At 39.8% G+C, this 17,983-nt stretch overlaps 1 protein-coding gene across 1 annotated transcript in view; it reads right to left on the reverse strand.

Annotated features, from left to right (window-relative positions):
* Nucleotides 1–3,772: 3,772 nt before the first annotated feature.
* Nucleotides 3,773–17,983, reverse strand: part of LOC126458135 (tudor and KH domain-containing protein homolog) — a 73,022-nt gene continuing 58,811 nt past the window's right edge. Inside the window, exons 11-12 of the mRNA XM_050094977.1 lie at nucleotides 4,674–4,854; nucleotides 3,773–4,242 (exon numbers count right to left, since the gene is read on the reverse strand). Coding sequence (XP_049950934.1) covers nucleotides 4,000–4,242; nucleotides 4,674–4,854 — 424 coding nt within the window. The 3' untranslated portion in view covers nucleotides 3,773–3,999. The remainder of the gene's footprint in view (nucleotides 4,243–4,673; nucleotides 4,855–17,983) is intronic.

A 17,983-nucleotide genomic window follows, 5' to 3' on the forward strand; every position in this document is an offset into this window, starting at 1 on the left:
CAGTCTTTTTACATATCAGGACAATGTTCTCCCATATAACTGTTTCATGCATAAAAAGTTAAAAAAACTAGTCATCAGTGGGGTTCGAACCACAGAACCTCAGTACAATGATCTAACACTCTACCAACTCACCCACGGATGCTTCGTCATAGTTATGCTTTTGCTTTGTTCTGGTAATTCTGCTGATACTTTCAATTAACATTTAAGCCCCTTCTGCTAGATGACAGCACACAGTATGAGCTAAGTCAGTTGATACTCTATCGACTTTCAATGTTTGGTACAGATCTGAGTGTCTGGCATCTGGAGGTCTGTGTCTCAGAATGATGCCAAATTTGAACAGCATATTATTGACACAAGGGGAAACATTATGGGGGGATGGGGGAGGGGGGGGGGGGGGGGGAGAACAAGATTACCAACACATAGTGCTGAAAGTGTCATAACGTAAATAGATAACATTTGTGGCATTGTTGGTTAGGTAAGCCCATAAACTACATCAAGGTTGTACCACATGGGATGGGAAAAATCAGTTCTTCATTGTCTTGAGACCAAAAACCGTATAAAACACATAATGACATACGTTTTTAATTGTCCTGGGACCAAAAACTGCATGTTCCCCACCAGACTGTAGTGTCTCGGGGTTCATGTTCAGTATGCATTGCACAATGCATGCCTTCAATTCAGCTACATTCATAATTGGAGCACTGAATACAACATATTTCAGATAACCACACAGCCAGAAGTCACACAGATTAAAATCAGATGATCTGGATGGCCTGGCTGTAGGGAAGTGATGACTGATAATTATAGGATTTCTGAAATGCCTCTGCAACAGTCACTTCACTGGCTGTGCAGTGTGCAGAGGAGCGGTATACTTCATACAAATTATCCTACCTACACATCCATGCTGTTCACGGGTTGGAATGACGTGCAGAAGACCCTCATAGCGTTTGCCAGTGACGGCACAGGTAACAAGACCCGAAGGACTCATCTCCTTGAAAAAATAAGGACCTATGATAAAGGATGCTGTCCATCCACACCACACCACACCACACCACACCACACCACACCACACCACACCACACCACACAGTCACCTATCCAGAACGAAGTCTACTGGTCGATGTGCATGTGGATTTTCCATTGCGCATATTGGCGAGTCCTTGGGGATAGAAATGGGCTTCGCCTGCACATGGAATACTCCGTGGTCATACACTATCCACTTCCATGCGAGCAATAATTCCAGAGTGAATGTTTCTTTTGCTGGCAGATTAGCAGGAAGCAACTCCTGAACATGGGTGATTTTTGTGGATAGTAATGCAGGACATTTCATAGGATTTTAAGCACAGGCATGTCCAATATTTGGGCTATTCCCTGAGCACTGCATGTTTGCACACCACTACACCACTTGGGCATCTCGGACACAAACTGAAGAACAGCCAGGTGCCATACATTGTCAGTGAGCACATTCCGACACCTACATTGGCATCTATTGGTCAAATTGTCGATATGTGATTTTTTTTTGTTTTTGTTCCATGATGTTTCCCTTTGGATTAATAATATGATGTTAAAATTAGACGTCATTCTAAGCAGCACATGAAACCGGAACTTCAATTATGGACACCCCATGTGTTTCACTAGAATTTTCCTTTCTCACCCCTGTTCTACACACAAAATAACAAACAATGAAACTACAAGCAGTGAACAATGTAATAAAAAAAAGTCTGACAGTTAAATCTAGTGAGAAGACAGTATTTTTCAGAAGCCTAAACACATGCAAACTGTAGGCAACATCAGGGTGGAAAGAAGTGAGGGTTCAGTCTCACCTACCCCACACCTCACTTCTCACAGGCATTCTTCTCTCTGCCTACTGTATTTCAAGTTATTTCTTCTGACTTTGCTTTGTACTTTTTACATTTATTTGTCACTCTTTTTCTTGTTCTACACTAACTGTAGGACTTTGCAAGCACTGTAATCTCTCTTATTTTGTCCTTAAGCTCCTTTTGCTAGGTTACAATAAAGAAAGTGCATAATTTTACAGTCAGTGTAATCTATTGCTTCTTATCCAGTAGAACAGTACTTTTTGAAAAAGAATTCACTTTTTCTCCAAGGAATCCGATGTACGTAAGTAGTATGAACTGAAATGGAGTTACAAATCTAGCAGCACCCCTTAAATCCTTTGATCTCCTTACATTCTAATGACTGAGGAGCCGAAACACTATCAGTACTCATAGAGGGGTCAAACAATGGTCCTGAATATTGTTTCCTTTGCTGCAAAAGTATATTTCTCCAAATTTTACGTATATTTAAGGCCAAGCTGCCATTCATTATAATAAGTAAATGTTTTGCACAAGTCATTCAAAATCTTCCTATAGTTATTCAAATATAAAAATTTGCTGTACACAATTGCACCAATACAGAATCTGAGATTTCTGCCACCACTGTCTGACAGAAAATAAGAAATCCAAATGCTCTTCCCAAAATTACATATTTCTCCTAACATACTGTAACAATGTTATTATCAGTAAGAATGTGAACAAACTATTTGTGCTGGATTTATATGAATAGAACAGCCAACTGAATGTAAATGTTATAACTATAAGGAAAAGGTAATTCAGAAAATCAACAGACACAATGAGTGAACACATGAAGTTGTTTAAAGCATGTTTATTATGAAGGGACAGTCAAATGACATGACTTATTGCCTGGCACTGTGAACATATTATTCACACATCTTTAAAAACTCAGTCTTCAAAGACATCACAATCCAGTTATCCTCAAAATAGAATACAACTCAGAATACAGTTAAGAAATAAAATAATAATTATAAAAGTTTGGGTAAGCCAATAACATTACCAGATCAATATGTTTCATAAGTATTTTAAGCCATCTTTTACACCAAAATGCAACAATAATAATTGGAAACTGAAAACATAAAACTTCACTGCCCTTGTGGTTTTCAGGAATCTCTAGCAGCAGCTGGCACATGACTAAGTTTTTTGGTTTAAGTTAACAGAAGTTGTAATTTCATATTAATTTCTGCCATGTAGCAGTACAAAGCTATAAAGTAAAATGCCTAAGGCCTACAAACAAATATGAATTAAATTTTTCCCTCTGAATGTATTAGAGCAATCAATATTACTGTAACTGATTTACTGCTTACAAAACCCCTACAAAGCAGTAGAACAAAAGGTGTCCTATTTAGGACAGTATGCACAACACCAAAACTAAAAAAAAAGAGTTAGAAACAAACAATCAAACAAACAAATAAAATACTATTCAGTATCTATTAATGCAGTGATCTACTCCCCTTGAAAACTTTTTCATGGGCAGACACCACTAAAATAAAATTTACAGCCAGAAAACATACTTTCAGAATGGGAAGTCCATCCAGAGCAACTGATATTAAATACTGTCAGAAACTATGTTCAAAAAAATTATTGACTTTAAATGCTTTATTAATTATACCAATTTTATCAGCTTCTAAATATTTAACACGCAGACATGAAGCACAACCCATTACTATCACAACACAACAGTTATGTCAAGGAATAACTTACTGTTATGCCAGACGATTTTACGAAAAAATTTCATTAAGGGAAGCTGACTGGCCATAAGCCTGATTAAAAAAAAAAAAAAAAAAAAAAAAGAATGCAGACTGGGCAGGAAAAAAAATGGTTACATTGATAAAACTATGGCGAGAAATTGCATCATGATATTGATTGTGGGGAAGGGGTGGAGGGGGAGGGGGGTGGTGGTGGAGGGTGGGGGGAGAGGGCAAGGGGGGAGGGAGAGAGGGGGGGAGGGAGGGACGGAGAGATACCGATCATTCGTGTAGAGGGAGGACATGGTAGGTGTCAGAGACTTTATCTGAGTGAAATCACCACTTGAAAGCAGTAAATGATATAGAAATTACTTAAAGGAACTCAATTTCATTAACATAAACATACAGACAATAAATAAAAACTATCAGAAATGTGAAATGATTGTTCCAAGGATAGCATTAAGTAATTTCCAAATCACTTTCTTCATCCGAATCACTGTCTGGCAACAGAGGTAATGACTGTTTATGTTCACTGTTTTCATATGACAAGTTTGATGTACGAGAACTGCTTTCTGAGTTAGTGATACCATTTACAGTCTTCTCTGCTATATTGTTATTCGCACTTGAACTGGTTTCTGTAGCAACTGGCTTCTCCCATTCAGCTAGGTCACGTTTAACAAGTTCTGCTGCAACAGGTACATCCTAAAACACAATAATTAACTGTTTATTGTCTAAAAAAGTTCTAAATATATACTGACCTACTTTAAAAATGTCAAATAGCAGGTAGTGTACAAATTGCTAACACAAGTATTTAAATGCTGTCACAATCAATTCTAAGAATCATTAGGTCTTATTGAGGGAAGTACATCTTTACATTATTGTGGAAAATGTGCACGAGTCACTGTAATTCATTTACAGATATTTGCACTTTCAGTAGGTACAAATAAATGAAATTATTCTGATTAATCCTTGAAACTTTGCATCTATATTTAAACTCCAGCAGGTTTAAAAAAGGTGAAATTATTTAAAATAATACCTGAATCACTGTTGAATCTCCTGTATAGGGCCAACAACACTGAATACCTAAATACACTTCTGCACATTATGTGACACATTTATACAGTGCAAAGTACCTTGGGTCCTGTGGTGTTGACAAGTGATACGCATGGAACAGGACTGCCTTCACGCTCTTGTCGCTGGTCTGTACGTGGCCGTTCTCTGTATCCATCCACTCGTGCCATAATTACAACCCACTGTGCCACATGGCACAAGTCCTCCATGAGTTCCCTAGCTTCTTCTGACCACTGATCATCTCTGAAATATAGAAGGTATCAAATATAATCTTGTCCAGAACACTTTATGATATGGGAAGGGAAACTTCCTCATCTCTGACCGAAGAATTAGGTATTATATAAGCTCACCTGAACATCAGGAAAATATCAGATATGGAACAAGGATAAGTACATCACTGAGAAACCAAGATATCTTTTTCAAACTTATTAATGAGAAAGGAAGATCACACTGTAACATCCCCCTAACAATAAGGTCAGTAAAAAATTTCTTACATCTTCTTCCTAGTCCACATCTGTTGTTCAAATGGTTCAAATGGCTCTGAGCACTATGGGACTTAACATCTATGGTCATCAGTCCCCTAGAACTTAGAACTACTTAAGCCTAACTAACCTAAGGACATCACACAACACCGAGTCATCACGAGGCAGAGAAAATCCCTGACCCCGCCGGGAATCGAACCCGGGCGCGGGAAGTGAGAACGCTACCGCACGACCACTAGCTGCGGACCACATCTGTTGTGTATAATACATTTGTATTTCAACTCTGTAACTCAAAAGTGCTACAGATTTTTGGTGCAGACTTTAGTTGAGAGTAAAGTATTTAGATAATTGAAGTTTTTACTTTTTCCACAAGCCAACAAAGAAAATTATGAGCAGCTGATGTGTATATAACGCTCTGAAAAACTTAAGGATGAGCTAGATAAAGTAACATAACATATTAACTACTTGGTGGAAATCAATGAAAGTGCGGGAGCATGATGCCAGAGATCTCCTGGTCACGCACAGAAAGTTAGATGTCAAACGGCACAAGATCAGCATAACTACGTGCCAAATGGGGCTGGTCCTGCAACTTGAGGCAGCTGAAGGAAAAAAGTGTGTGTGTGTGTGTGTGTGTGTGTGTGTGTGTGTGTGTGTGTGTGCCTGCAAGTAGTTATGGTGGGCTGTTGTGTTTGTAATTACAACATGGCCCAGAGACAACATCTGGATCACTTCACATGTGAAAGAATCACTGGGAACCTGGAAGAAGGATGAAGTGTGACAAGTGTGGCTCAGGGATTTAGTACTAATCACAGCACTGTTTCACATGCATGTGGTGTTGATCAACAACAACAGCACATGACCACTACATTGTGCAACAGGTAAGAAGGAATCCACATCAAACAGCAGTGCAGGTGCAACCACATTTAATAGGACTGGAAGGTATGCAGTCTTATCTTGCAATGTGGCACAGTGACTACGTGGGGGTGGCTCTTTGCCCAAAGACCCACACATTGTGTTGCACTGACAACTGCACATGTGTGGCACCATTTATGATGGTACTTAGAGCACAGAGACTCCGACCAGCAGATTCAGTCCAAATAGCGATTCTGGACGTACCCTCATAGATGATAAGATGGGAAAATTTAGTGCCCCCAAGAACATTAACAAACATGATCGTTTTTGTGGTCCAGGTTTTATGATGTGGGGAGGCATAATGTTGTACACTCTCCAATCAACATTACTATGATACTCCTTTCCAAAGAGTGTCATTTCAGGGATGCATTCTGTCACAATTTCATTTTTATGGATGACAAAGTGTGACCACATCACGCTGCAAAGGTAGAGCAGTTCTTGGAATGAGAGGATATTCAGCAGATGGAGTGGCCTGCTTGTTTCCCCCGACTTAAATTGCATCGAGCACAAGTGGAGTGCATTGGGGATACATATTACTGCATGTCCACAAACATCAATGAGCATACAGCAGTTGCCAATAGAGATGGCGGAGGACTTTGTGAAGTCCCTTCCACGAGAACTTTTCATCAACCTGGTTGCCAGCATGGGAGCACATTGCAGAGCATGCATTGCTATCCATGGTAATCACATCCTACTAAGAACCATGTCCCGCCTTTTATAATGTCCAAGGGACCATCAAGAATCACTGTGACTTCAGTGTGATTATTGTCTTAGAATAAACTGTCATTTTTAATCATCCAATTGTGTATTTCTTCCAGTTATCTTCTGCATTATACTGTACGATTTCTTTATATGTACAGTCTAAGTTTCGTTGAGCTATTTACTTGGTAGTGACACATCACGTTAAACTTACTTTTGTCCATATGTTCTGCTCACCAGTGTAGCTTGGAAAATTGGTATTGAACGAAAAAATAAGTTACATATCTGAAAAATTTGTCATAGACAGTTTCAGTATTCCACGAAGTTCCAAAACAGTGCACACTCTACTGCAGATGAAAGTTTCATTCTGATTTATTTTCAGAGTGTTAATCCAACGACATACAAAGAAGCAGTTGTGCTAAGTTTGGAAAGCATGACAGAAGTACTGTCAGAAATGAGAGTGTGGGGTGTGTTTTGCATTTGCCTTGATAGCTCGGTCAGTCAGAGAATATCGTGAGAAAGGCAAGAGTCTGTGCTATAGTTCCAGCCCTGTACATAATTTTAATCTATCAGAAATTCACTACAGTGCATGTTCTGCTCCAGAAAATTTCATTCTGCAAATCTAAGTTGTCAATATATTATATCAGTGGCTGTCCAACTGTGGCCTGTAGGCCACTTGTGACCTGAATTAAGAATTCGTGCAGCCTGTGGTTCTCAACCAGATTTTATAATAATATGCATCTATCAACTAACAGCTGAATTCAAAACCATCATCTACTGTTACCAGCTTCGAGTTGGTTTTCCTGCTCAGGAACAAACAAAAATACTTAGAGAGGCAGTAATATTTTTAAGACATGTTTAATTGTAATTGATGTTGGTGAATTCGGCAGTGATCCAAGTAAAACAAGTGGGGGCAAACTTGTTCGCAAAATAATTGCATCATATTTTACATGTACATTACAAATTTTAGAATTTGCAATGTGTAGTCCAATATTATGCTAAGTACTGTGGAGTGCACAGCAGAGAGAACTTTTTACTGTATCATATATTAAGCCTTTAGTCCTGTTTCATTCATGGATGGAATGTGGGAAGAATGACACCTTGTACACCTTTGTGTGAGCTGTTATCTGCCTATTTTATCTGTGATAGAGACTTAGGGGGCTGAGGAATATTCACAGTATCTACCCTGAAATATAGTTCTTGAAATCTGATGCACAGACAAGTCGTGCACAATGTTATTCGAGACAGAGTACGAAGATTTCTTTTCTATCGTTTTCTAATATTACATAATACATTAATAAACTGATAAGTTAAGCATGGTATGTAACTCCTAAAATAATCAGCAACAATTTTGGAAACCATTAAGTGGTAAAGATATGTAAATCATTTATTTTGTTCATCTAGGTGAATGATCAATTTGCATTTGGATTTGTATCTGAAATAATTAAATTTACAGAACAAAGCGGACTGTATATGAACAAATATTGCTGTGAACGCTACAATACAGTGGTAATCAGCAGTTCACACTTATTTTATTCACTGTGTAAGTCACATTTTAAATTTGGCACTCACATTAAAAGCAATTTTGTGTAAAAGAGTTAGCAGAATTGTTAACAAAACATAGCTCACATGTGCAGAGTTACCTTAAAGTATGCACAGCTGTCCTGATTTATCTAACACTATTTAGATTGTTACAAAAAATGGGTGTTCTTTTCCAGGATAATAATGATCATTATTTACTTAAATTGCATGATGTGTCGGGGACAGATATAAGACTGGCACAAGCTGTAGATAGATAAAAGAGTCTGCACATGTATGTAAATGCAATATTTAACTATGTGGATGTGGAAAGCTACCTAAAAAAAACCACATCCAAGCTGGCCAGCACATCGGGCCCTGTCATTAATAAGTGCAGTGGATGTGATTGGGGGCCAATGCGCCTCCCCGTGTTCCAGGAGTGGGCACTTTAGCACACTCAGTTATCCATGTGTGTTGTAGAATAAAACTTATCAAATACAAAAGACAACTGGCTGCATATTCTGCCTACATAAATTCCCAAATAATGCTAAGCCTCACACAAACAAGTGTATGAACAGCTGGATGAGAAATGGTCGACAATCTGAAAACAAAATCTGGTATGCCAACCTGTCAAGAAATTGCTCATAAATCATCTACAGATCTGCTACAAGTTTCTACACAGGTAATCAACTCCACTAACAAAGTTATCAATGAACCAACACAAAGTTAACAATGAACCAACCTGGACCATAAATTCGGCCTCCACTAACTACAAACCACTCCAGGATATATGACTCAGCACTTTCATTTTTGGTAAACAGATTTATCACTACTGAACTGTTGAAAATAGCTTTGAAAGAAAAATAAGAAATTATGTTTTGTGTACTTGTGTCGCTTTCCCTTTTCTGTTCCACTCACGAATAGTTCACGGGAAGAACGATTGCTGACAAACTTCCTTGGGGGCTTAAATCTCTTTAATTTTATCTTCACAGCTTTTTTGTGAGATATACGTCAGAGGAAGGAGTATACTGGCTGACTCTAAACTTCACCACACCTTGAGACAGAACACGTCTCTTACAGCATCTGACACTGGAGTTGGCCGAGTACCTCTGTGATGCTTCTGCACTTACTACAAGAACGAGTAACAAAACATGCTGCACTTCTTTGGATCCTTTCTATTTCATCTATCAATCCTATCTGGAATGGATCCCAGACTGATGAGCAATATTCCACTACTGTTCAAACAAGTGTTTTGTAAGCTACTACATTCATTGATGGACTGCGTATCCTGAAGTTTCTTGCAATGAATCTCATTCCTACATCTGCCTTAGCAGCGATTAATTCTTTGTGACTGTTAAACTTTAAATCTCTCTGTATGCATATTCTTGTATATGTTATGGAAGTAACTGCTTCTGGCGATTGTTCTGCAATCGTGAATTATACAATGAAGCGTCTCCCTGTCTACATATTCACAATACATTACATTTGTTTATGTTGAAGGCCATTTGCTGCTCTCAGCATCTAGCATCAATCCTCTGTCATCTTCCTGCATTTCACTACATTTTTCAACAGTTGCATCTTCTATGTAGACAACACCATCATCCAAGAAAAGTATCAGGGAACTTGTGACGATGTGTATTGACATTAATATATTGTGCGAAAAGTAGTGGATCTGTAGCGTTCCCTGGGTGGTAAGCATGAAGTTACTTTCACATTTGAAGACCTCGCTCAACTGACATGTTGTGTGTTACTTTTACATCTGAAGACTTCTCTGCATTGAGAATGACGTGCTGTGTTCTGTTTTCTAGAAACGATCAATCCAACCACACGGCAGATCTGATATTCTACACACTTGTATTTTGTTCATTAGACGGCAGTGTGGAGCTGTGTTGAATGAATTCCAGAAATCGAGAAACAAGGTACCACCCTGGACACTTGTATCTACTGATATCTGGGTCTTGTGGGCGAACAGAGCAAGCTGGGATTCGCACAACTGTTGTTTTCAGAACACATGTTGATTTCTACAGAGGAGATTTTCGGTCGCCAGAAATGCCACAATACGTGAGCACAAAACAAGTTCCAAAATTCGACAACACACCAACATCAGAGATGTAGGCCTACAGTTTCACGTACGTGTTCAACAACTTAGAAACACTTTGATAATCCAGAGACCTACAGTTAACTGCTGCTAAAAGATGGCCAAGTTCTTTCGCATACTCTATGTAGAATCATACTGATATCCTACCAGGTCCAATGGCCTTTCCTCTGTCGAGTCATTTCAGTTGCTTTTCCATCACCTATTTCGAAATTTGGAAAAAAACTTTGCACTTTGACCTTTCCTGTGTCGTCCTCTGTTTCAAAGCCGTTATGGTCATGCACTGTCAGGACAGACGGCTTCAATCCACTTACTGATATAATGTAAGACCAAAACTTCTTAGAATGTTCTGTCAAGTTGGTTGGTAGAATTTTACTTTTGAATCTGTCAAACGTTTCATGTTGGCCCTACTTATGCTAATTTTGGCTTTGTTTGATTTTTGTTTGTCTGTGACACTATGGCTATGTTTAAATTTGCAATGAAGCTCTCTCTGCTTTTGTTGCAGCTTTCTAGTGTGGTTGTTGAGCCAAGGCGTGTTCCTTTTATTCCTCACAACTTCACTTGGTACATACCTATTTAAAAGATATTGTACAATGCTCTTGAACTTTGTCCACTGATGCTCAAAACTGTTAGTACTGGAGATTAACTTTTGATGTTGACCTGTCAGATAATCTGACTCTTGCCAAACAGAAACATTTTCCCATCTTTCTTTGTTTTCCATTTAACAGCCACATTCAGTGATACTGTGATGGCCTTATCATCACCTATTTCCCTCTCTACACTAACTGAGTCAAATGGTTTGCATGTCACAAGCATGTTCAAGAAGATACCTTCACAAGTCGGTTCCCTAATTAACTACTCAAGGTAATTTTTGGATATGGCACTTAGAAAAATTTCACACTATTCCAGACCCTGATGACTGCACTCCACTCACCCCCCCCCCCCCCCCCGCCCACTGCCCCCCCTGCCCAAAAAAAATCACTTGAGCCTTCCAAGAAGTTGAAGTCCTAACCTAGTACTACAACATGCCCAGGAAACTCCTCATACGTTCCACACCTTCTGCTCCTGAGACAAGGGGTCTACAAAAGCATCTGAGGACTATGTTTGATCCACCTTTAACACTTATCTATACCCAAATTATTTTGCATTCAGAATCTGTATTAATCTCACTAGATAGTACGGTATTTTTGATGGCTATAAACACACCTCCACCACCAGCATTCAACCTATCTTTGTGATATATATTCCACTTGGAATTTAGAATTTTATTGCTATTGAAATCTGATTCCAACCACATTTATGTGCCTACTGCTGTGTTGTTACTATTTACATGTGAGACTAGACCTCTTTTCAGACACTCTTGCAGGTTTCTACAAAGAATTTCTCTCTCTTATCCGCTATCACAAACTGTATCCTTTTGGGACTCAGAATGCATCTAATCTGGCCTGTGGATGGATTTCTCTGGACTAAAAAACACCAAATCTGCAGGTCACATGTAATGAAGTACCCTAATACATGCCCGACCTATTTAAGGGAATCCTATGTTTCTCCTCCCGAAAGTGGGGGTCGTGAAATTCACGTCCAAGATCATCACAGAATTGTCAGAGCCTCTGGTTTAAGCTCCAACTTGGTTCCAATCCAGAGGACCATGATTATCTCTGGGAATAATGCTAGCTGCCTACACCAAGTCAGCCAGCCACCTGTAGAAACTGAGGATGGTCTCTCAATCTAGGTGGCATGCGTCATTTGTGCTGACATGAGCTATGATTTGCAGCTGGGTGGGCACAGTATTTTCAATCGCTGCCAACAGAGCCTGCTTCATATCTATGATGAGAATCAACCCCCTCCCCCCCTACCCAGAGTGCAGACAGGGTGGACACTGGCCCTCTTCCTCGACCTGTCCTATCACTGGAGCTCCCAATGACAAGCAACCTCACCCTCTGTGTTTGTCAGAGATCTACATCTACTTCTGCATACATACTCTGCAAGCCACCATATGGTGCATGACTTAGGGTATGTTGTACCAACACTAGTCATTTCCATTCCTGCTCCATTTGCAAATAGAGCGAGGAGAAAAAACTACTGTCTATGTGCCTCCATAAAAGCTCTAATTTCTCTTATGTTTGTAGTCCTTATGCGAAATGTACATTGGCAGCAGTAGAATTATTCTGCAGTCAGCTTCAAATGCTCATTCTCCAAAATTTCTCAACAGTGTTCCTCGAAAAGATCATCATCTTCCCTTCAGGGATTCCCATTCGATACGCCGAAGCACACCTGTAATATTTGCGTAGTGATCCAAGCTACCACTAATAAATGTAGCAGCCTGCCGCTGAACTGTTTCAACGTATTCCTTTAATTTGACCTGGTGGGGATCCCAAACACATTAGCAGTACTCAAACATGGCTTCACTAGCATTTTACATGCGGTCTTCATTACAGATGAACCACACTTCCCTAAAACTCTCTCAATAAACAGAAGTTGATCATTCACCTTCCCAACTACAACCCTTACATTCTCATTCAATTTCATATTGCTTTGCAATGTTATGCCTAGATATTTTATCAACCTGACTGTCAAACCGCACACTGATAATGCTATATTTGCATTATGGAATTGCTTTTCTTACTCATCCGCATTAACTTACATTTTTCTACATTTAGAGCTAGCTGCCATTAATCACACCAACTATAAACTTTATCTAAGTCATCTTGTTTGCTCCTAGAGCTACTGAATGACACCACCTTCCAGTACACTACAGCACTAGCAAAGCGTCACATACTGAGGCTCATCCTGTCCGTCAAATCATTTATGTACACAGAGACTAGCAGGAGCTCTGTCACAATTTACTGGTTAAGAGCCATTCATATATCCAAAAACTTATTCTGTATGCTCATACCTTTGTTCACAGTCTGTGGTGGGGCACTGTGTCAAACCCTTTCAGAAATCTACGAACATGGAATCTGCCTGCTGCCCTTCATCCATGGTTCGCAAGATATCATGTGAGAGAAGGGCAAACTTAGTTTCGCATAATGGTTTCTAAAACCATGCTCATTTGTGGACAGAAGCTTTTCCATCCCAAGGAACTTTATTATACCACTCGGGAAGAGTGGTCACGGATCAAAAAGGCAAGGGATCCTGTGCAGGCTCAGAAGTACTTTAAGGAGTGAGAAATATCTCAAAACTGTTGTTGAGGTGTAATGGATCATCTGTGAAGCCGGTACCTATGTTCGCCTTCCAATCAGAGATTCATGATCCTGCTGCTGTTTGCCATTCACTGTCAGGTAAGTGTCAACTGGCTGGGACATTCAAATCAGAAGGCACAGAATCATCATGGATACCAGGCAGTTCTATCAGCTCCAGAGGTGCCAAAGAATTTGTATCACTTGCCCCAATGCAACCACAGTCCAGAGCAGCAGCCTGAAGCCTGCTGACCACAACCAACACAGCTTTCAGCTGTTTACGGACAGTGGCCAATTCCCCCTGCATTCGTACACAACAAGTGCAGTGCCTAGCCAGCTTTAATATATTTTTATCTATATCACAAGTAATGTAATAAATAGAGCACTTGCCCGCGAAAGGCAAAGGTCCCGAGTTCGAGTCTCGGTCGGGCACACAGTTTTAATCTGCCAGGAAGTTTCATGTAATACTTCTTCAAATAGTCACTGCGTGCCACCTAAGTTCTGCTGCTACACTACTTGCAATTTATACTATACAAGAAAGTGGACTCTCACAAAGATAATGCACTAGAATTTATATATACACTATTCTGCACAGTTTACTGTACAATCCCCTTCTTCACAGAAGTATATAGAAACAGAAACCAGAAAAAAATATTGTGTATAGAACAGAAACATCTGCTACTCCACCACACTTGTCCATTTGGCTATGTGCAGCCACTACACGCACAATACTACCAAAGGATGTGATGAGAAAATCGGAGATTGATCAGAGGAAATACTGGTGCTGCTGCTCATTCGACCCAAGACAGCAAGCAGAATTTCACCCTGCATATTCCAGTACACTTCATGAGCAATTCTGAGCATATGTGAAGACATTTACATGGCAAATACTGTTGTTTTTAATAAGAAAATTAACTATTTTGTAGTCTGTCACACATTAAACAAGATGTATACTGATTTTTGAAAGAGAGAAGAACAACGAACCAGCTACGCAAAGATGACAGTACACAACGGAGTAGTTCCTTTGAAAAGGATATGAAAGCAATTTTCTTCCCCATCTTTGTCCATTCAGAGCTTGAGCTCTGTCTCAAATGACGTCCTATCAATTGCATATTGAATCATAATCTTACTTCTTTTTTCTACATGCACATCTTTATAATATATCACACTTTTAGAAACTCTCTAATTAATGAATTTAATTAATTTCATTTCAGAAGAATGGGACTTCTACAAGAAATGAAATTTTACATAATGTAAATGTGGTGTGTGGGTGGGTGAGGGAGGGGAGGAGTGGGGGTAGAGGGGAGTGTGGGAAGGGGGGGGGGGATTAAGGAACACATTTTACATCAAAATACAAAATACAGTGATCCAAATACACAAGAATTGATCAACAAAGACTAAGAGTGATTTCTCTTTCACAGATGTTTATTATTACTCCACTGCAATGTTCACATGACCATTTTCAAAGTACTCCCTCCCTATACCCCACTTGAATGCAGTTTTTATTGCGTATCTGGCAGTCTGTGCTTCCTCAGTTTAGTCAATACTCATGAATAGTATGCTACTGTAACAGCGGTGTGAGGGGAATCCTGCATGCCGGTAAATCATTCCACGACAGTCTAAACATAAAATCATCACTTTCCCTTCTGATGGAACAACTTTTGTGTTTTTCCCGTTGGGGAACCTTGCAATTTCCACACTGCACTGGCTTGTTTTCCTTCAGGACCATAATGACACAACCATGACTCATCACTCGTGATAAGGGAGTCCAGCAACACATCCCCTCCATCAGCAAAGAGACGCAGCACCTCACTGTTTGTCTCTGTCTCCATTCACATAGCCTTTTGTTTGGGAGTCAACAGACACAGCACCAACTGGACATGAACATGGATCATATGGAGAGGATAATATGTAATGAACCTCGCCATTGGTGGGGAGGCTTGCGTGCCTCAACGATACAGATAGCCGTACCGTAGGTGCAACCACAACGGAGGGGTATCTGTTGAGAGGACAGACAAATGTGTGGTTCCTGAAGAGGGGCAGCAGCCTTGTCAATAGTTGCACGGGCAACAGTCTGGATGATTGACTGATCTGGCCTTGTAACACTAACCAAAATGGCCTTGCTGTTCTGGTACTGCGAACGGCTGAAAGCAAGGGGAAACTACGGCCGTAATCTTTCCCGAGGGCATGCAGCTTTACTGTATGATTAAATGATGATGGCGTCCTCTTGGGTAAAATATTCCGGAGGTAAAATAGTCCCCCATTCGGATCCCCGGGCGGGGACTACTCAAGAGGATATCGTTATCGGGAGAAAGAAAACTGGCGTTCTATGGATCGGAGCGTGGAATGTCAGATCACTGAATCGGGCAGGTAGGTTAGAAAATTTAAAAAGTGAAATGGATAGGTTAAAGTTAGATATAGTGGGAATTAGTGAAGTTTGGTGGCAGGAGGAAAAGACTTTTGGTCAGGTGAATACAGGGTTATAAATAAAAAGTCAAATAGGGGTAATGCAGGAATAGGTTTAATAATGAATAAAAAAATAGGAGTACGGGTAAGCTACTACAAACAGCATAGTGAACGCATTATTGTGGCCAAGATAAACACGAAGCCCACACCTGCCACAGTAGTACAAGTTTATATGCCAACTACTCTGAAGGTGATGAATAAATTGATGAAATGTATGACGAGATAAAGGAACTTATTCAGGTAGTGAAGGGAGACGAAAATTTAATAGTCATGGGCGACTGGAATTCAAGAATAGGAAAAGGGAGAGAGGGAAACGTAGTAGGTGAATATGGATTGGGGCTAAGAAATGAAAGAGGAAGCCGCCTGGTAGAATTTCGTGCAGAGCATAACATAATCATAGCTAACGCTTGGTTCAAGAATCACGTAAGAAGGTTTTATACATGGAAGAACCCTGGAGATACTAAAAGGTATCAGACAGATTATATAATGGTAAGACAGAGATTTAGGAACCAGGTTTTAAATTGTAAGACATTTCCAGGTGCAAATGTGGATTCTGACCACAATCTATTAGTTATGAACTGTAGATTAAAACTAAAGAAACTGCAAAAAGGTGGGAATTTAAGGAGATGGGACCTGGATAAACTGACTAAACCAGAGGTTGTACAGAGTTTCAGGGAGACCATAAGGGAGCAACTGACAGGGATGGGGAAAAGAAATACACTAGAAGAAGAATGGTAGCTTTGAGGGATGAAATAGTGAAGACAGCAGAGGATCAAATAGGTAAAAAGAAGAGAGCTAGAAGAAATCCTTGGGTAACAGAAGAAATATTGAATTTAATTGATGAAAGGAGAAAATATAAAAATGCAGTAAATGAAGCAGGCAAAAAGAAATACAAACGTCTCAAAAATGATATCAACAGGAAGTGCAAAATGGCTAAGCAGGGATGGCTAGAGGGCAAATGTAAGGATGTAGAGGCTTCTCTCACTAGGGGTAAGATAGATACTGCCTACAGGAAAATTAAAGAGACTTTTGGGAAAAGAGGACCACTTGTATGAATATCAAGAGCTCAGATGGAAACCCAGTTCTAAGCAAAGAAGGGAAAGCAGAAAGGTGGAAGGAGTGTATAGAGGGTCTATACAAAGGCGATGTACTTGAGAACAATATTATGGAAATGGGAGAGGATGTAGATGAAGATGAAATGGGAGATATGATACTACATGAAGAGTTTGACAGAGCACTGAAAGACCTGAGTCGAAACAAGGCCCCCGCAGTAGACAACATTCCATTAGAACTACTGACAGCCTTGGGAGAGCCAGTCCTGACAGAACTCTACCGTCTGGTGAGCAAGATGTATGAGACAGGTGAAATACCTTCAGACTTCAAGAAGAATATAATAATTCCAATCCCAAAGAAAACAGGTGTTGACAGATGTGAAAATTACCGAACTATCAGTTTAATAAGTCACAGCTGCAAAATACTAACGCGAATTCTTTACAGACGAATGGAAAAATTGGTAGAAGCCAACCTCGGGGAAGATCAGTTTGGATTCCGTAGAAATGTTGGAACACGTGAGTCAATACTGACCTTACAACTTATCTTAGAAGAAAGATTAAGGAAAGGCAAACCTATGTTCTAGGTTTTGTAGACTTAGAGAAAGCTTTTGACAATGTTCACTGGAATACTCTCTTTCAAATTCTAAAGATGGCAGGGGTAACATACAGGGACCGAAAGGCTATTTACAATTTGTACAGAAACCAGATGGCAGTTATAAGAGTCGAGGGGTATGAAAGGGAAGCAGTGGTTGGGAAGGGAGTGAGACAGGGTTGTAGCCTATCCCCGATGTTATTCAATCTGTATATTGAGCAAGCAGTAAAGGAAACAAAAGAAAAATTCGGGGTAGGTATTAAAATCCATGGAGAAGAAATAAAAACTTTGAGGTTCGCCGATGACATTGTTATTGTGTCAGAGACAGCAAAGGGCTTGGAAGAGCAGTTGAACGGAATGGACAGTGTCTTGAAAGG

The sequence above is a fragment of the Schistocerca serialis genome, chromosome 2, assembly GCF_023864345.2.
Source record: "Schistocerca serialis cubense isolate TAMUIC-IGC-003099 chromosome 2, iqSchSeri2.2, whole genome shotgun sequence".
Taxonomy (NCBI): domain Eukaryota; kingdom Metazoa; phylum Arthropoda; class Insecta; order Orthoptera; family Acrididae; genus Schistocerca; species Schistocerca serialis.